Genomic DNA, 21,413 nt, shown 5'->3' with positions numbered 1-21,413 from the left:
CAAGATAGTTTTTAGGTAAAAAAAGTTCAGTAAAGAATTGTTCGTATAGGAAAATAAATTTTTAATGTGGAAAAATATTTTAGTATCGGAAAAAAGTTGGAATTTTGAAAAAAGTTATTTATCTTTTTTTTCTTCTACCATCGCGTAGAATTACCTCCCGAAGTTATTGCACTTTACCCCCGGACACGCTGTATGTAATCTCCCTTTAACATGTATGTTCCTCCATTCCTTCTACCAATTACTTGTCCCTGTCTGACAGTGTGGTGTACCCACATCAGTGACTTTGCAAAAATTTATCTTGTTTTAAGAAAACCGGTGCAAACCACAGCGATGTTAACCACAGCTACCCCAATAATTGTGTCAAAAATATTGATTACAGACCACAATAAAAGACCAATACTTAATTGGCTTAATTAACTGTCCTAAGTGATTTTGTTGTAAAGTAAAATACAAAATGTGTTTAGGAAATGGGATGTTTTACCAAAAATAAAATATAGTACCAGTTCACAAAATAAAATTTATTCTTTTCGATTTAAATTAACTCAAAAAACATTAATACATTGCGTAAAAATAAAATTATATTAAGCAACTATAAAGGAGATATGTGCTTTCCTGACGTGATTTCAAATTAGTTATGGTACAAAAGAAATGTAAAAACTAACGAATTAAAGAAAGAAGACTCGCGATGAAAATGTAAATAGACTTTTACACTTACACAAACATAATAGGTACTACATTTTTTATGAAAATATTTGTAAATAAAATGAATGTTGAATTAATAATAAATATAAATAAATAGATATCAAATTTATTGAATGTATTTTTTCGTATGAAATAAATTCACGATGATCTTAAAGCTTAATCGGAACACATATTATTTATTTACAGACTTCAATACATTTGCTCGACATTCTCCAGTAAATCGAATTCATTGTTTTAACTATTTATTTATAACTTATTTAAATTATTCTAACTTGATCTTCGACATTGATCACTTGAAAAAAAAATAATAATATGACAAACTTAACAATGGGAAACATTTTTAAATTCGTTCACATTTTGTGTGCTGTCGGAAAAGATCTTTTGAAAAAATCTTTCGACGGCCACAAAACACGTAGAGGCTCTGAAAAATATAAATAAAAATTTTAAAAAATAACATCGATATTGCTACGACAAACTGGTATATTTATCTTGTCGCTTAGAAATATTTGATAGCAAATACGTAACGAAGAATAAGAGATTTGATTAGAAGTATTCATAGTCATGTAATGTAGTTTTCTGCACACGATGGAATGTTGCATGACATTAAAGCATTTCTTAATTCGGAATCCAGAAAACCAAAACTACCTGTTTTTTTATGAGATGTGATATATGAGACAGATGGTGTTCACAAGTCGACAATGTTTGACAAGCCGGTATTTGGTTTGATGTCGGTTTGTAAAGCCGACAATGAACATCATCACGTCTGGGTCAGTTTATAAAACAGACAATGAACATCATCAGGTTTGGTGTCAGTTTATAAAGCCGACAATGAACACCATTATGTTTGGGGTTAGTTCATTAAACCGACAATGAACATCATCAGGTTCGGTGCCAGTTCGTAAATACGACGTTTAACACTAGATTTGGTAACAGCGTGGTGTGTGGTGTGTGATGTGTTATGATGAGTGACTAGTATCAGACGGAGGGCGGCCCTAACACCTGAGCGAGTATGCTGCGTGCACCAGGGCGAGCAGGGCGGCGAAGCCGGCCAGGGCGGGGGCGGTGCGAGGGGCGGAGTTGCAATAGTCATCCGTGCACGAGCACACCTCCTGTCGCCCTCCGAAGCCTGAGCGCTGGTAGCACTTGCCCTGGAAACAAAAATAAATTAAATACTTAAACCAAGACAACTTCTATCGTGAGGTGGGATTCAACGATGGACATCAAGATCCCCTAAGGCAGTGAAGCCTCAGGCCTCATCGGTAAACAGGTAAATCAGAACAGTGAAAAAACATAACATGATAAAATAATTGGATAGGTAGGTAGCTTGTATATTATTTCTTCGCGTTTATTTAATATTCTGTTTTGTCTCGGAAGGGTCAAAAAATTCGGTTATTCCACACGTATCCTGTTTGCGATAAATAAAAAAAGGTTCTCAGACGTACACGACCTAAATTTTGGAGTTACGACGATGGTTTACAGTTAAAACGTCAAATAGAATAGTAAATAGAAAAATAGGTATCAATTCGACAACGAGTAAAATTAAATGTGAGGAATTCGTACATTGATTCGAACCGCATAATAATAACTTACCATCAAATTAAATAACACGTGTAGAAGGTGCACCAGTATGTAGGGGGTGACAGATTACGCTATAAGTTCGAAGCGTTTTATATATCTCCATATTGCCCGCCATACAGACCTGTCACACCTCAAAAGTGTGGGCGTGGCGACAATGTATGCCGTGATCTGCTAGCCAGGCTATATTTGAAAATTATGCGACCCCCTCTTCTGCCATAGGCAAAACTGTCATAGGCTGTCATCTGTCAAAGTGACAGATCCCATACAAAGGTGATATTCCGCGGCAGTTCCCCAATTGATCTGACTCCCTCTCCTAAGGAAAATTATAGCGTAGTGTGTCACCCCAACATAAAATGCGTATATGCCAGGCCCAAATTATGCACGCATAATACAGCGTAATGTGTCTAAGACATTGATTAGTCAATGGTCTAAGGCTAAATACCTATTATATTAGGCATTGGCGTATATGCTCATGGGGGGGTTCGACTCTAAGGGGGGGTGTTCGTCCCTAGTGGGGGGTAAGTTAGAAGGGGGGATTGGAATTTGATATTTTTATAATAACAGTTTTTTTACCTCCACTTACACTGCTAATTATCTAATCATTGAAGAAAATATTAGCGTCCCTCAAACGAAAATTTGAAACAGAAATATTAGAGAAAGATTCGGTCGCATCTACCAATTGAGCCCAATACCTCTGCCTTGTCGGGGCTTTGCTCTACCACTGAGCTAATTCGATCCTATCCCTTTCTGTCATATTTAACTGTATCGTACTTCGACTAAAAACTACCAATATTATCTTCATTTTCTTAACGCTTATATTTATTGGTAGCTTTCTTTATGAATATGATCGCAAGATTCTTCCGAACTAATTGCATTCTAGATAGAATCTTGGATAAATATTTCCATTTTTATTTTACATTTATTGAATCTTTTTGTAATTTTTCTGTTTTCATGTTTTCTTCTGAGAGTCGCTAATATCGTCTTCGGTGATTGAATATTACAATTTGAGGTTTTACTCACTAGTTTATTCCAAAAACTAAATTTAAACCTCATTATTTTCATCACGGTGATAAAAAAATGGTTCAACAATAATATTTTTGTTTAGTAATGTAATCTACCATTACTCTTCCCTTTTTTCCTATACCATACTGAGGCCGCGCACTCTCTACCTCCCTTATATATGCGCTCTTGACATTAGCGATCGAATCGATTGACGGAAATTAATACTTCAGTTGTTAGAGGTTATCAAATTAGCAAAGTTGTTTTTGAAAACATTTTTTACGTGCCACATTATTGACACTTCAATATTACTTTTAACGGAAACATAATATTTAACAGGGAAGCATTTGTTTATTGAAGATACACCATACTTTTTACATTAGTTCATAAAATGAACGGAAAATCAATTAAAACAGAAAGTACATGCAAAACTTATAACTTACAATATACTGTCAAATTACCCATCTGGTAACTTACATAAAATAATTATTTTTATAAGCAATAATTGTTCGCCTGAAACACTCATCCACATTGAAAAAATCTCCTGATAAAAAATACATGACGCCAACGGGACTCGAACCCGTGTCCATTCGATTTCCGGTCGAAAGCTCTGACCACTGAGCTATGGGGGCTTATTTCTTACCCGAGAAAATATTCAATATATGCTAGTGTTTCATTCAACAATTACTGCTTTTTACATTTTTTCACCTGAGAACAACCAACTTTATTTTTATATGAGAAAGGCATTGTAAGTGCTAAATCTCTCACTAGATGGCGTTGATACAAATTGTATACATTTTTTAGGTGAAATACTTGGACTTGTCAAATATTAATTTTTTTTTTTTTTTTTGATAAATTAATGTTTTAAAGACAAGATTTTATTTATGCATAGCACAAAGGATAACAATTATTTTTATAAGCAATAATTGTTCGCCTGAAACACTCATCCACATTGAAAAAATCTCCTGATAAAAAATACATGACGCCAACGGGACTCGAACCCGTGTCCATTCGATTTCCGGTCGAAAGCTCTGACCACTGAGCTATGGGGGCTTATTTCTTACCCGAGAAAATATTCAATATATGCTAGTGTTTCATTCAACAATTACTGCTTTTTACATTTTTTCACCTGAGAACAACCAACTTTATTTTTATATGAGAAAGGCATTGTAAGTGCTAAATCTCTCACTAGATGGCGTTGATACAAATTGTATACATTTTTTAGGTGAAATACTTGGACTTGTCAAATAAATGCCTTTCTCATATAAAAATAAAGTTGGTTGTTCTCAGGTGAAAAAATGTAAAAAGCAGTAATTGTTGAATGAAACACTAGCATATATTGAATATTTTCTCGGGTAAGAAATAAGCCCCCATAGCTCAGTGGTCAGAGCTTTCGACCGGAAATCGAATGGACACGGGTTCGAGTCCCGTTGGCGTCATGTATTTTTTATCAGGAGATTTTTTCAATGTGGATGAGTGTTTCAGGCGAACAATTATTGCTTATAAAAATAATTGTTATCCTTTGTGCTATGCATAAATAAAATCTTGTCTTTAAAACATTAATTTATCAAAAAAAAATTAATAATAATTACATAAAATACATATTTTTTTCTTTGTTTTTTAAATATTTTGTGTTTCTACATAGTATTACTTTATGTTTGTGATTACGATACAGGCTTATTCCTAGTGAGGTTGATTTTTATGAGAAACAACGTAATTTATGTACTACAGTGAGATGCAATAAATAAATAAACAGACTTAGGTTATTTTTGTTATTTGTTTTTGGGATGTTATGCCGTGTTGCGCTAACTCCTTCTTTAGCCAACGTTTCGGACAGCATTGCAGTGTCTATCACCAGGGCAGATGTGTCAAATCAAATAACAAAAATACTTTTGGCCGTGAAAATCTTAAATCATATTAGACTTAGGTTAAATTAATATTGATTGAAAAGATTTACATTTCTATACCGTTAAATATATCCGCCACAGTAGTTGCTGAATTCACGGATATTTCGCACATTTTGAATTACATGAGCGATATTATGTATTTCTATATACGAGACAACTCGAAAGATAAATTTAAGAAATCATCAACGTGTATTTATAAATTTATTTGTCTATCGCCAAAGGAAAGGAACCTCCCATTATTGTAAAAGCCCCAAACCTAACTAGTCATTCACATGTAGTTATAGCATAACTTTTAAGTTATAGTTTTGTTTTTAATATCTATATAGTTATGTTAAAGCCAGCTCTGCGAACAATGTGTATTTGGGGAAATTACCAAATTAAAATGAACCTTTTTGGTAATTCTGCGGCAATAGCAATGATACTATAATACATTGGGCATGTATGTATGAATGTGAATGAGGCAAGCAGCGTTTGCCAAATGAGCGAATGAGCGAAGATAGGAGTGTAAGGAGGATATATGATGCAAATGTGAATGGTAGCAGAAGTCGGGGACGCCCGAGGAAGACATGGCACGATCAAGTGAATCAGATACTCGAGTCGGGCCATGTCAAGAGTCAGAATAATAGAAGAGTATGTATGAGACGATGTATGAATGTGAATGAGGCAAGGAGTGTGTGCCAAGACCGAGTTGTTTGTCGATCCGTCCTCTCTGCCTACCCCCCGGGAACGGCGTGATAGTTAGTCAGTTAATTAAGGAATACCAAATCCTAACTTAGTCGCATATTTAGACAGAGTTTTGACAAGTTTAGTTTTGTTTGGCGGATGAGTGGAGACAAAAGTGGTAACCAGGTGATCAATTGCATTATAATTGCACAGAAATCGTTTACAATTTAATTTATTCCTACTTCACAAGGTATTCGTAATATTTTCTTAAACCGATTTAATCATTAGTGTTTCAGCAATTAGTTCATAAGAGACAATGGTGGTATTTTTACCAGCGCGATACTGTAAGTAACTTCCACTCTGAAACGTGCAGCAAATATACGGTATAAATATAATAAATTAAAGCAAATTTCAGATACCCATAAATGATACTTACATACAGATACCCATAAATGATACTTACAGGTACACCGATAATCTGCGATTTAAAAAGATAAACGATATTATTGGTTTTCGATTTACGATTACGATTCGAGTTATTTCTGACTATAAATAATGTATTAATTTCTTTTTTTAAGAATTAACAGCATAAGTGCCGTTTACTTAAAAAGTATTTTATTAAAAAGCAAAGTTAATGCAAGAAATGAAGAAGAAACAAAAACAATGCTGTGATCTCGTTAAAATATGCACTGCTAAAATATTGAATATATAAATATATTTTTTATATACAAATTATCACATATAATACTGTTTTAATTTATACTACACTTTCATTAAAAGCATTTGGTTGTGGATGGAAGAGGAGTGTACATTTGCGAAGAAATAATATAACTTGTTAATTGTTGTATTTGGAAAGAAGAAAAAAAAATCAATTATATTATGGAGGATAAATAAAGTATTGTAGAATAATTTGTGAAATTTTCAAGTGAAACTAGGGGAATCAGTTTTTTTGTTAAAGATTTCCTTAAAATATTTTTTTTATATAGTTCAATGTTTGTTTTTTATCATTAATGCGTCTGATTCCTTCTGGTAATTTATTAAAGAAAATTTTTCCTTGGTGGGTATAATGGTGCTGGGCAAAAGAAGTGTGTACTTTAGGGCGTGCAAATATATATTTAAGTCTGGTTCGATTTTCAGTTATGAATGAGTATTTATCTTTTTCTTTTATAATTTGAATAATTGAATTTTTAATAAATAATTTTTTAAATGTAGGAACTTTGAATTCTTCGAATACGCGTTCAGTGGGGAAGCCTGGAGGTTTTTTTAGTATTATTTTTATTATGAGTTTTTGAACATTTTCCATGGGGGTCAGGCTAGTTTATACTTCATTATACTTCGATAGAGGCATGTTAAAAACATCAGCTAACATAGCATAAGAGTTCTCAATGGTGTGTAATCTATTATATACTCACAATAATACATTCTAGGTAACCTCGATATAATGGTAATAAATTGGAAGTGAATCAACATTAACATATCAGGTTAATCCAACTGATAATTTACAATTTTATTATAATATGAAAACATTAGATCAAAAAATTTCCTTTTGTCACAATGGAAGTTCCGTGAATTCACGAATAGATTTGAAAAGCATTGAATTATTTTCTACAACGTCCATTAATTATTTTTATCCTGATGACCAATATAGGTCGCTAACGTTTAGCACAACAACTAGCCCATTCAAGTGGTCAACTAGATGGTGATATTAGAATCGAACATACATTAATTCAATCCATTGTATCGACTGTCCATTGAATTGCCTTTAAAGGTTAAATAATTGCAAATCAGGCGACACGCTCCACTGGTCAGAACAAAAAACCTAATCTGCCATATTCCGGTGCCGCCCTTTTGGCTTTTGGTTATCTGTATTTTATAATGGCGGACTCTTTCGTTAATCATTCCCTGGACAGATCACACGGCACACGGCAAACGGTTCACGTGTCGCGAATATAATATTATCTAAGCAGTGTATACCTATTACATATTAGCGATTGCATAATCATGTAAGTACCTACCTTCAGAATAGATAATTAGATGTTTAAGAATGCACGTTGATTGATTGCACTCTGTCACTTAAACCAACAGCCTTTCAACTCGTTTATCAGCCAATGATGGGACAATGTGACCAAAACAGGCTTTGCTACCGACTGTCTGCTTTACTACCAACGTTCGGAAGGCTAATTTCTATAAAAGTTATAAATGATTACTCGTACTATCATTAAATTAATATTCTAAATTTGCGTATATTCTCTAGTTCATTTTTTTAATGTGTTTGTTTGCGTTAAGGCCCCGTAGCAAGCGTTCAAAGATGGGTTGAAAGGGAGATATATAAATACGAATGTTAGAGGGAGCGCCGTAATATTAAAAAAAAACGATAATAAATAAGCGAAAATAGTAAAAATATTTAATAAAACACGACTCGTTTGAAATTGATAAAAAATCTCTCGACAAATGCTTTAGTTGCATTTAAAGATACACTGTGAATTTTTTCATGCCTATAACATATTAAATAACAGAAAAACGTGTTTTTTAATAATTTTCGGAGCTTACTTTGTGATTTTTTCAGAGATGTGCAAAATGGGTACCCAAAACCATTTGAAATGCAAAATGGAAATGGGTCAAAACTTTTCCATTTGAAAATGCAAAATGCAAAATGGTTTTTAGAAAAGCATTTCAAATGCAAAATGCAAAATACCTATTTTCAAAATGCATTGAAAATGCAAAATGGTTTCTGAGGTCAAACAATTAAAATAATTATAGAATTTTTAAACAATTTTGTCATTTAATAATGGATATCAATGTAGAACAAACATATTACATGATTGTAAATCCAAAAACACCACGACTACAGATTATGAGACAACAATAAATTTGCGCGGGACTAATGTTGCCAACGTACAAACATATAAACTTAGTAGTTAATATTACAGCGTCATGGCCATGTTCAGTATTTTTTGTAATGGTTTTTTTTTATTTTTTTTTTTATTTGTAAAAAAAGATACACGATTTACATTACACAATATAGTACAGTTATTAATTACATAATATAATATAATATACCTAAGTATTTGATGTACCCCCATAAATAAGCAGGGCTTGTGTGTATGGGGGGTGTTGTTATTTTGGTTTATATTTGATATGATTCAGTTCAAGTGTTCGGAATACTTTTTAAGTTGGCTTTTGAATTCGTTTATATTTGCATTCATGTTTCTAATTTTTTCTGGTAATGAGTTAAAAATTTTACTCCGAGATATTCATGGTTGAACTGTCCTATTGTTTTTTTACATTTAGGAGTAGGAAGTATTGAGGTTTGTATAAGATTTCTGTTATTTTTAAAGGGTGCAATTTTATTTAGAATATAGTTTTTATAAATTTGTAATGTTGCATGGTAGAAATATAGTGCACTTAATTTTCTGAATAGGGTTTTTTTAATATGGTTTTTATTATTAGTTTTTGTGATATGTAAATTGTTTGTGTTTGATTTTTATATGTACCGCCCCAGCCTATAATGCCGTATTGTATAATTGATTGACAGAAAGCGAAGTATGTAGCGAAGTAATTTTTCGTTTAAAATATCTCTTAAACATCTAAATATATATGTTAGTTTCCTTATTCTGTCGTTCAGAATATTTATATGTGGGGACCATTTAAAACGCTGGTCTATTGTTATGCCTAGGTACTTAATATCGGTCTTGCTTTCTATGTTTGTACATAACATATTATTGGTATCACTCAATTGCCAGGGCTCCTACCAGGGAGCAACTTGACAAATGTAAATTATCTCTCATAGCGAGGTTGAGGACCGACTGATATTTGGGGCTTATGAAAAAAAGATGAGTGGAGATAGTACGAAGAATGTTGCAAAAAAGCATTTAAAATGGAAAATGAATTGAGAAAAGCACTTAAAATGCAAAATGTAAAATGGTTTTTAGAAAAGCATTTAAAATGCAAAATGGAAAATACCCATTTTGCATTTCCATTTGAAATGGATTTATTTGAAATAAAGCACATCTCTGGATTTTTTCTATCTAGGGAATTTCTAATGTAAGGATATTATCTTCAAAAATAACATATCTTTTTTTAGAACTTAAAAACTTAAAGAATTAAAGAGAAACTTGTTATAGATCAGTTGAAATTGGGAATGCGGGGGCTTAAAAACGAAACTTCTCGTGACACGTTATTTTTAAAAATATTTCAAAGATTCTCAAAATAATACAATTTATTTATAGTGCAACATAATAATACCAAAATAAACCAAATTTTAACAGAGATAATAACAAGAGATTAATAATGTCAAGCAAGTATAAATTTTGGGCCCGCGTTTCGCTTATTTCCTGACTATGCACTGTTACCGAAGGAATAAGTTACTCTAATCCCTCTGAGCATATTCTATTGATATACCGGTAGAATAAGGACAGTATTCCCACCAGACGTCCGTGCTCTAAAGATTTGTTAATATTTATTGAAAATTAGTTTGTTAAGACATGAAGATCTATCAAATAGACCGCCCGTTTCTGCTCTGAGTCAAGGGTTTTTTCAAGTATTTGGGGCTTCAGACCAGAGGTGGCTGCTAAATACAACAGTGGTTAAAAGTATGTAATAGTGTTGTATTCAAAGTATGTAGTGGTATCTACAAACCTTCATAAGTGGAAGGAAAAAATTAAATTAATTTTAGTTTGGATTAAAGTTGTGAATTCTAGTGTACTTGAAAAGTATATGTTTCACTTGGTCGTGCCATGTCTTCCTCGGGCGCCCCCGACTTTTCTACCATTCACTACTACTGCTGTATTATATTGTCACTGTTAAAAAAACAAATTTTATTGACTTGCATGTGCAAACAAGTGCGAGGAAATTAACATTGATTTACCAAAATATAATATTATTTAACGAAATCATTTATAAGTAGGTACTTAAATACCTGCCTACTTAATTTATAACACGACTATTTGACGATCGATCACATTTGAAAAAAGAATATTTACTGATCTATTAAAACGGCCACCATCTTTAATCGGAAACGGAACGTAACAAACAAATTTACATATAAACGAAATCCGAAACTTCTCGGGTCTTCACTACGCTCATTCAAAATTAATTAATTTTTAAACGTAATGTGTTTCATCGTACAACTCCAATATTGATGACCTATTTTACAAGTATTATAGATTGAGTAAAATAAAATGTAATTTAGATTATATATGAAATAATTGACCCACTTTATAACTAGGTACATTATTATATATTTACATTTTAACGATTGAATAATTTTAGCTCTCCGAATAAGACGCAAATAATACTAAATTAATATAATTAATTTTAACATTTTTCAAACTTGCTTTAATTACTCAATTTATTTTCCTTTCACCAACATGTCTGAACATTTTCTTTCAATGGATATTTAATGTTTTTTTTTTTAGATTTGACTGTAACCATTTATTTCCTCTTGTTATATTATTATGGATAGCTTAAGAAAATGATTTTTCTCAGCGAAGATAACTTTTGTAACAACTTGATAACATTTTGTCTAGCTATAATCAATACCTATTTATGTAATATCATGAAGTTAAAGCACAGCCAAAGATACAGACATTTGTATATTAATAATCCTATTAAAAGATGTGCTCAATGGCGAAATAGAAAAAAATGTTTGCCGAACTTTTTTACATAATTTTCGTCATTCTAATTGGAAACTTCCCAAATTCCTGTTACATTTTCCGTAACGTTCAACTAACCCAAATGCGTCAACGATATAATATCTTAGTATACGTCAAATCTACATCGATAGTTTTCTATTTTTCGGCTGATGTTAATTAAAGCCCAATTGGGCTTTTACATAACGTTATAAATTATATTCTACCCGACTTCAACCAGAGATGTGTATAATAATTTTATGGTTTTTAGGTTAGCGATTCTGAGATGATAAATCCTGTATTGGTCGATTAAATATGTAGTAACATTTATTTTTTATAAAAAAAACTATTCATATTTACCTCGAAATTAAAACTGGAACGCTAAAAATAAAATACGTTAACTGCGCTACAGTAGCCGCATCACGAAATTAAATTCGGCATCTTTAAAAAAAAGATGCACTTGTCGAATTCCGTTGCAATATCTAAGGGACAATTATTTAAGTCAGGGGTTTAAATAAACACAAAATAGGTTTTTAGGGTCTTATTTTAGGGTTATTTTAATAATTTATGCGTATTTCCTAAACTTCAAACTTAACTTTGATTGAAAAAAATGTAACTTTAATGCATCTTTTACCATCTACCACGATATAAATATTTATTTCTTATAGTAATTAAGTTGAAACCAAGTACAGGGTTTTCCAATAAGATGTGTTATTTTGATATTCAATCGTAAAAGATCAATGGTTTCGTTGCTTGTGTGGCACGTAGCGCCGTCTTGTTGAAAGTAAACGTTGTCTAGATCAATACCATCCAATTCCGGCCATAAAAAATCATTAATCATCTCTCGATAGCGCAATCCATTCACCGTAACTGTTGCTCAAAAAGTAAGGTCCAATGACTCCGCCGGACCACAAACCGCAACAAACAGTCACACGTCGAGGATAGAGAGGCTTTTCAACAATAACTCTTGGGTTTTTCGAGCCCCAGATGCGACAATTTTGCTTGTTGACGAAGCCACCGAGGTGGAAATGGGCCTCATCACTCAAGATGATTTGCATTTGATTCACTCATGTGAATTTTAATAATTTCAATGCGTTGTTGAAGTGTGTATCGGTCCATTTTTATTAATGGCGTAGTTTCTACTTGTCAAATGTCAAAAAATGACAGCTTCTAAAGAAACATCTACCGAAATAGCGGGCTATTTAAAATAACACCTCTTATTGGAAAACCCTGTACTATTTATATTTTTTTGCGTATTAATCGTGTAGCGGAATTCGATAAGTTTATCATAAAATTGACCGTTGTTGAGGTAATATTTTTATACCTTGTAATTTGACTCGTCCCAGCCGCAGCCTCTGATGACTCGGCTATCTGGCGGCATGCCGTTGACCTCGAACTCGATGATTTGCGTGATCTTCCTGCACATGGTGTAGGCCGTGCCCTTGTCCAGAGAGGAGCAGTCCTTCTTCAACGCGTCCGGCAGCAGTTTGCCGGCGCAGCGAGAGTCGTTGTGGCTGTTGCACTCGTAGCACTGCAGGCCGTCGGCTGTAAACAAACAAACAAACAATTATTTATTTATTGTATTTCTTTATCATCTGCCATACCGTGAAAAAAGCAAGTCTTCCGCACCGAAAGTAGCCGAGAGATTCGTATCCTAATATGTGACATTTATTCACAAAAACATGACACGCAGCTCCTATCCACAGAATATATACAACTGTATAATCCATCTGTCAAAACAAACGTAGGCATACAAGAGAAATAGAAATCTTTCAAATACATGTTGTGGAAAATCTATAAAAAAGGGGACCTACCTGCTTTTTGATGTTATATTGACAAATATATCTAATATTATGTGAATACTTAACTATAAACTAGTGGTACAAGCAGAAAACTGCAGAATTTACATCACACAGAGAACAAGACTTTGCTAATCAAATCTATCAAATTGTGAACAAAGATATGAAAACACTAGGCTTCATATTAAGAACGACCAAAAACTTTAATTCCATACAAGCCATAAAACTGTAATACGCGTCTCTAATCAGAAGCCTAATTGAATACAACTCAAAAGTTTGGTATCTCTTTTACAAATTTCATAAATAAAATTGAGTGAATATTTTTTTTTAAGTTTTACAAATTTAAAATTAAATATCTTTGGAGAAAACATCAATTATCCTTTCTTATTAAATATTCTAAAAATTCATAAATTAGAAGACAGATAAAATAAAATATTTAACTTCTTCAAATTTTGCAATTTCACTTTGTGGCACCATTTCATTAATAAAATAATTAAAACACTTTGTTTTTACCACGATAATCTTTATTTTTTATATAAAGTCAACATGTTTCGAGAACGATGTTCTCTTCATCAGGACAATTAATGTACTAAAAACTAAATTGTCAAGTATATAAATTAAATAAATAAAGGTAAATTTTACACACTAACATTAGTGTGTAAAATTTTAAAACCAGTAACACTAATGTTAGTGGTTTTTAGTTAAACCTTTTAGAAATATTAGAAATTAGGAAAAATGTCAATAGAAATTTAAATATTATTAATAATCAAACTAATTTTGTGAATAACCCTGTCTTAAACATATTTCCATTGTAATTTTTTGTCTTTGATCTTCTAAGCACCTCCCCTTTCCACCTCTCACCCCTCCCCTCACCCCCCCCCCACACTACTTCCTTTTCTACCCACACCTGTCTCTATATACTTGACAATTTAGTTTTTAGTACATTAATTGTCCTGATGAAGAGAACATCGTTCTCGAAACATGTTGACTTTATATAAAAAATAAAGATTATCGTGGTAAAAACAAAGTGTTTTAATTATTTTATTAATAAAATATTTAACTTTCTTATTCAAAACACAAAACTGTAAATTAGACTGTTCCGAACTCCTGCAACTTATAAACTTACACATACCCACAAGAACAACACTACACAATACTCTATTCTACCTAACCTCACCTTATGCATAACCACAACTATATTGCTCATCCTCTGATATAGCGGTTTCACACTACGGGAAACCAATTCATAGGTGATATTGACATGTTTAATGTTAACTTTTTTGTTTAATGTGAATGTATAACATGTTTAATGTGAATTTTGTGGATCATATTATAAACCTATTCCAACAGATACATCAATGATTCCAACCCTATTCTTGAACCTTTGGGTGTCTCTTTGTAAACCTATCAGGAATTTTTACTAAATTTTGTTTTTGAAATTTTTTATTTAATGTAGTAGAGATCCTTATTGAATGGGACAGTTTTGGTAAAATGTTCTTTACAAGTAGATAAATTATAAATTTAAAAAAAAATTTGATCACCTACGACTGATGCACTATGACATAGTAAAATAAAACATTTGATTTAAGGTAAGTAAAATAAGTTTAAAAAAAAAAATTTGCACCATAATGTTTCTCCCATTCAATAAGAATTACCTATTGAATGGGACAGAAAAGGTTATGAATAGGACACATCTAGAAGCTAAGACATTTTTAATACATTAGTTTGAAAAACTATACATCAATTGTGAAAAAGAAGTACATAAAGAAAACCACACCAAATTATTTCAAGCCTTCTATCAAAACATACCTACATGTAAACTGATTTTTATTTGATTAACAAAACGAGGAGTATAAACGTGTGTATACAATTTCTAAATAGTAAATTTCTCATTTACTTATAATAATAAATAATAACTAATATAATAGATTTGAAAAATTATATATATCGTATGTTTTTCAAAACTAACACCAATCGCCAATGCTGCTTCTCGAATAGACATACCCAAAAAAACCTTTAGGTGCAACTTCAATATGTAGAGCACTTTTCCTCAGTAATTTTGTTTTGGTTTGATTTAGAATAAAATACTTCGACTTCGAATATGTCATATCACAAAAACATTACACACTGTCTATTCACGAGAGTAAAAATCTTGTAGGCTTTACGTATTTTAAAAAACCTTCAGTTACTGAGTACTCGATACCTACTCTTTCATTGGTGATACAGAAGAAATATTTCCCACCGGTCAACATTATATTCGTAATTATAAGTTGCACACCACATTATCCAATAATGATTGGTGACATCTAAAACACTACTACTTAAGCATGAATTATGTACGCATTGTAATATTAAAGACTACTGTCGATCGAAACATAGAAATACATTTTGCTTGCCTATTAAAATTGCTGCAAAATCAGAAGAAACAAAATAATTTTCAAACCCCTTCAACCCTCCAAAGCACAATAAAGTCCGATGCCAGCATATGCTTAGAGCAGTACGGCGGATCAGTTGGTCTATATGCTTGCGTCTAATGCTCCTAGCTGTAGGAATTTTAAAATCCTGGCATCGTCGCTTCTATGAGAACCTGACTTTGTCCCATTCAATATGTATCCCGTTCATTAAGAATCTCCCCTACTTATGTATTTGTTGTCTATTGTAATTTTATTTTTTATCATTTCTTTCTTATGTTCTAAATTATTCATCATCTCAAAATTATACCCCATATATTTATAAAAATAAATTTGCTATAAAATTGACCGGAAAAGTGATTTAGATTCACCATTTTTCACTAGTTTTCTTTCACCAGATTATGAAATGGAAAGGGTTTTATATATGTATATATAAATGTATATTTATTTTTTTAAACCATTTTATTTAACAACATTTGTACAAGGTTAACATTTATCACATGAAAACGGTCACGTGTCACATTTCTATGACTCGTTCTTGAGTTTAACAACTAGGCCATCGAATAATTTGCAGGCATCCGTGTTTCCTCCCTCCTACAACATGAGTCTGTTCAATACCCATGTTCATTCCTTCCCTTCCACAAAAAGACGATATCCCCAAAAATGATACAGGTCAAGTGTTAAAGTAAAAAAAGTATGATTTGATGATTTTTTAACGACAGCGGCAAAGCACAGCGACAGCATAAATCATATGACAGTATCTGTCATATGATTTATGGTTATGTTTAAGGTGTTGCCATTTTTTGACGATTTAGTACCGTCCCAAAATATTATTTCTTCTCCGTCGGCAACAATCTGTATGAAATCTTAAGTATGAAAATAGTGCAAAGTAATGAAATTAATGAAAATAATGAAATTTGTGGAAATTAATGAAACTAGTATGAAAGTAATGAAAATAGTATGAACATAATGAAAATAGTACGAACGTAATGAAAAATACTACGAAAGTAATTAAAATAGTATGAAAGTAATCAACATAGTGGGAAAGTAATGAATATGGTATGAACGTTATGAAAATAGTATGAACGTAATGAAAAATAGAAAGAAAGTAAAGAAAATATATGAACGTAATGCACATAGTACGAAAGTAATGAAAAATAGTACGAAAATAATGAAAATAGTATGAAAGTAATGAAAATGGTGTGAAAGCAATGAAAATAGTATGAACTCAATGAAAAATAGTACAAAAGTAATGAAATAGTATGTAAAACAGATAGTATGTAAAACAATAGAGATGTAATTTCCGTACGGGGATCGGTATGAAAAAAAAGCATCGTGTAAAACGCCCATTAGGATTAATAAACTCCTTGTTTATATACGTATATAATATATCAAAACTATTTTCGGATTAACGATAAACAACATACTCTAACATAAGAAGCTTTTCCGTGTAGGTACTATCTGGTAATGTTCCACCTCCCACGTCGCGTCCGTTGCCTGCAGCTATGTTAGTTAGTTATGTTTGCAGCTCTCCAGTTATTCCGTCCAATACAATAATGTACCAGATAAGATGTTTGTGGGTTACGTTGATTATCATTCAGTGGCAAAGTGGCTCCCAGCTCCTCGCACTGAGATGTTATCGTTCGCAATATCGTGTTAGATGATTGCTTTTGCTTCGCCGGAGTATGCGATGATGAAGCTTTAACTAATGTATGTATAGGTAGGTTACCTAGGATCTTGAATTTACAATCTAGGATTCTACTACTAGGACACATTCGTCACTGTTATTAGCCGTCGCTACTGGACATTGGATTTTGTATATGTGTGTATTATCTGATACGCTTAATGCGTATTGAGTTCTTTTTGCTCGTTAGTACATATTTGAACCTTTTTAAGTTTTTTTCCATTAACTCAACAGATAACATTTTTTCAATAACTTTCCCCGGGGAAATTACTTTCCCTTAAGGGCTGTCACATTTGGGGACGCTGTGTGGAGGGTCTTTTCGAGGAGAGGAAGGAGTGAACACGGGGGTTCATGTGTGACAAATAATGCCAAACGGGTTTTTTTAACAAGACACGGTTTTAAATGTGAGTGCATTTCCTAGGAAAATATTAGTCATTCAGAATATATTTGAACACGTGTTCACGCAGGTGGCCTTGTTCGAATAAGTATAATGGATGAGATGCGACAATATTATTATTTTTAAGAACACGAGTTCGGACTTCCTCATAACGTATTCGTGCTTTACTGATAGTTTGTTATGAAACTTGTCAAATCATTCGTTATAGGCCTGCAGTCCCGTTTTTAACAGGAAAACGAATAATTAGACCAGCTTTTTAATAAATTAACAATATTTCTTATCAGCAAGTTTATTGTGTTTCCCGACATGCACCGGCGCCGAGAGGGTCAATGAGGCTATAGTTCTTTGGAGCATTTTTCATTGAAATACCAGTAAAACAAGAACAGCGTTCCCCCATGACGTCTGTACTCAAAGATTGCAATCTGGGAATCTATCAAACGAACCACCCGTTTCTACGAAGAGTCATGGGTTTGTTTTCCAGTACGTATTTCGGAACTCCAGAGCAGAGGTGCTCCCAAATTCATCAGTGGGCATACTTGGAATTTTTACAGAGTCAGCAATTGTACACTATTCACATTTTGTCAAAAAAATTCTTTAAAATATGATCTGATCAGATTATAATTGGTCGATATTCTTGTGGAGGGTGCTCTGAACAGCATCCCTAAACATAGTACTCTGAAACCTCAGAATCCACTGTGTGTCAATCCTTTGTGAAATCAACAAAAGGAGAAAAATTGTAATAAACTCGAAAGCATTGTTAAGTAAATAATTAATTATTGGCAATCTTTTCAATATAATGAGAAAATCGTTTTATGGAACGCTTCTGTATTATTGTAACTTATCAGCTTCCCACATGATCCGTTCTAGACAACTTTTAACCTGACCTATCAGAAGAGGGAAACTTTATGCGATGATTAAAAAAACTCTTCAATAAAGAAATACTGTTAATTATTCGAAGTTATTATAAAAATGTTACACATGTAATTAATCAAATCACTACAGAAAACTTATTAAAAAATACCACAACAAAAACAAATTTGAATAACGTAAAACTTTAAACGCTGTATTTTTTGCAGAATTTCTTTGCAGAATTTTTTGCAGAGTTTCCAAGGATTATGATCTTTGATTGTGTGTTTGGTGATCAGTTCTGAATAGCCAGGTAATTCCCACCTTCCTCTTCCCCATCTCCTTTCCCTCACACTACATTCAGCCTCACTACATACCCCAATTGGGGATACCATAGTCTCACTGGCTCCAGATGGTTGGGAACAGATGGAACTCTTGTGCAGTATTCACATAAAATCTATCCTAATGCATTTCATAAAACAATTTGCAGTTCCTCTCAAAACTATGATTTGATATTAATACTTATTACCACATCCCTGTAATGCTTTGATAGATACGTATAACTGGAACAATAGTTTTTTAATTTCGCAAAAAATAGTCACATCACTATCGAAAATATTATACGTGAATCTTCTTATGTTATTTTTACTCGTATTCGTTCCAACTCTCAATGTCTAGTGAGTTTAAAAGGAAACTATATATTTGTATAACAGAACACATTGCGATAACGTTGACCTCTTCAGAGATTAATGTCCATATAAATCGGAAATGTCTGTGGATAAATCATTTCACTGTTTTGAATATTAAGAAGCACATAACAATATTGCAACACATTAATAATTTATCTATCTGATGTACGTATTATTTTACTCAGACAGTATGTTATAAACACTTCTTTGTGAGGATAATATAATTGTCTCTAGTGAGATATTGACTTAGAGGGCATATCAATTTATTCAATAGCATAATCCTAATCGACACAAACTTCTGAGCGAAATAAACAACAAAAGTACTGAAGCATATTGTGTCTTAAATGAAAGCGTTTAAGTTCGTACGGGTATTTTATCTGCCCCTTACAAGAAATTCTAAACCACCTGTTTCTACTTTCGTCCTAGTACACAATACAAGAAATATTACATTGAATGACGTCTTGGTCCAATTTACCTAAATCGTTTTATTAAGCAGTTTGTAATTGAATCGAAGTAATTGTTGGGTCACGCACTTTTAAGATATTAAGGATGGATCTATATTTTGGTAGTGTTTTTTAGTTTAGAAAGCTCCGTTTTACTGGATTACAGACACTTTGAAGAAAACCTCGATTAGGGTGGATAAGAAAGATGGGATTACCTTGTCTCTGCACGAGGCACACGACGAGCGCCAGCGCGTAGGCGAACAACCTGGAGGACCTCATGGTTCTCGCGGGTGGTAGAATCGGGAGTGGTGAGTCGAGAGTAGTGGTAAGTTAGGTTGGTTGGATGGTTGGATGTGGCGTGTGCGAGGAATAGCGCGGCCGGGAAGATACTACTGGCAGGAGCACGCTGGTGGCTAGCCGCGCAGCGCTATGAACGTACTGTGACGCTGTGGTTAGGACGAAATTACCTCGGCGAGCATGTAGCACGTTTGGCTTGTCCGAGCGGTCACTTAATTCGCTATGTATATCGTATCGACGGCAAGTGATTGGTGATTGCTCTGTCAGTGGTCTCGCTGCGAGAGATTACGTCACGACAAGCGGAAATTCACCCTTTCTAGAGTGCGACTGAAATATATCCAATATTCTCCATCAACTTATTAAAAAAAATATATTAACACACCACAGAGCGCCTAGTTTGATAGTCGTAATATCTGAAGATGGTAATAATAATAATAATGGGGTAATTTGCATAGCGCCGTTTTTATGGAAAAGCCCCTCAAGGGCGCTATAGTATTTAACCCCTCAGGCATATTGACAGTTATATTTCTTAAAGACCTTGTCAGAAGGGGTGAGGATTTGGGCATATTTCCGCTTTGCAATTATATCCAAATAAATGGAATATTTCTGAATGTATCCGAAAACCAACACTGTTCTTAAAAGGAGGTAAAATACGCTTTAAAAATTTATCTAAAAAAAATAAAAATATAAATTTTTAATATTTTTTTTAGAATACAAACATAAAAAGACAAACATTAGACAAATTTATTATAAACATTAATGTCAACTCACTTTTTTTAAGTTTCATATAAATTAATTTATAAAAAATTCACAGATTCATAATTTTTTCTCAAATTGCGGTCGGAACCTTTGGTTTCATACCTATACGTTTTAATTTTTTTTGTTTTTAACTTCTTGATTTTAATATCAAGCGTATTGTTTTCTGTTTCTAACGCCGTTTAGAAAATATTCCTCATTATGATTTTAAGGGATATATAACGATTTTTACGCGACCATATGAGCGGTTCCCAAAAGCGAACAAATTGGGTCTGCGGGTAATAGCTGTTAACCAAAACCGAAGAAGTTAACGCCTGAGGGCTTAAATCAAAACATGTTTTTAACCTATATTTTTTTTTTAATGAGTGAAACATTACTCGATTAAATCTTACTACTTCCCAGTTCCATTTCGGGTCCAATTTCAATTTCCTATATTTAAAAAGTACCATTTTTGATTTGTTTTTGTTCGTGAATATGGCGTTGTTGACGTCACGTCGGCCGACGTCGCTAACAATGCCCGTTGAGTTTTCACGATGTCATAATGGTGTTCGAAACGCTTAGAAATGTGAGCTTTGAGGGCGAAAAAAATATCATTAATTTTGAATGAAAAAT

At 32.8% G+C, this 21,413-nt stretch overlaps 1 protein-coding gene across 1 annotated transcript; it reads right to left on the bottom strand.

Moving 5' to 3' along the window:
* Window positions 1–577: 577 nt before the first annotated feature.
* LOC149426129 (uncharacterized) lies at window positions 578–20,206 on the bottom strand. The gene is made up of 3 exons (XM_089639074.1): window positions 19,964–20,206; window positions 12,804–13,024; window positions 578–1,850 (listed from the first exon to the last, which is right to left on the bottom strand). Exons 1-3 carry the CDS (start codon window positions 20,025–20,027, stop codon window positions 1,695–1,697), a joined length of 441 nt encoding a protein of 146 aa, XP_089495200.1. The 5' UTR covers window positions 20,028–20,206; the 3' UTR covers window positions 578–1,694.
* Window positions 20,207–21,413: the final 1,207 nt, after the last annotated feature.

The sequence above is a fragment of the Hesperophylax consimilis genome, chromosome 1 (genome assembly GCF_061612785.1).
Source record: "Hesperophylax consimilis isolate HC1 chromosome 1, BYU_Hcon_1.0, whole genome shotgun sequence".
In the NCBI taxonomy this organism is placed as follows: Eukaryota; Metazoa; Arthropoda; class Insecta; order Trichoptera; family Limnephilidae; genus Hesperophylax; species Hesperophylax consimilis.
This window is presented reverse-complemented; position numbering and strand designations above follow the sequence as displayed.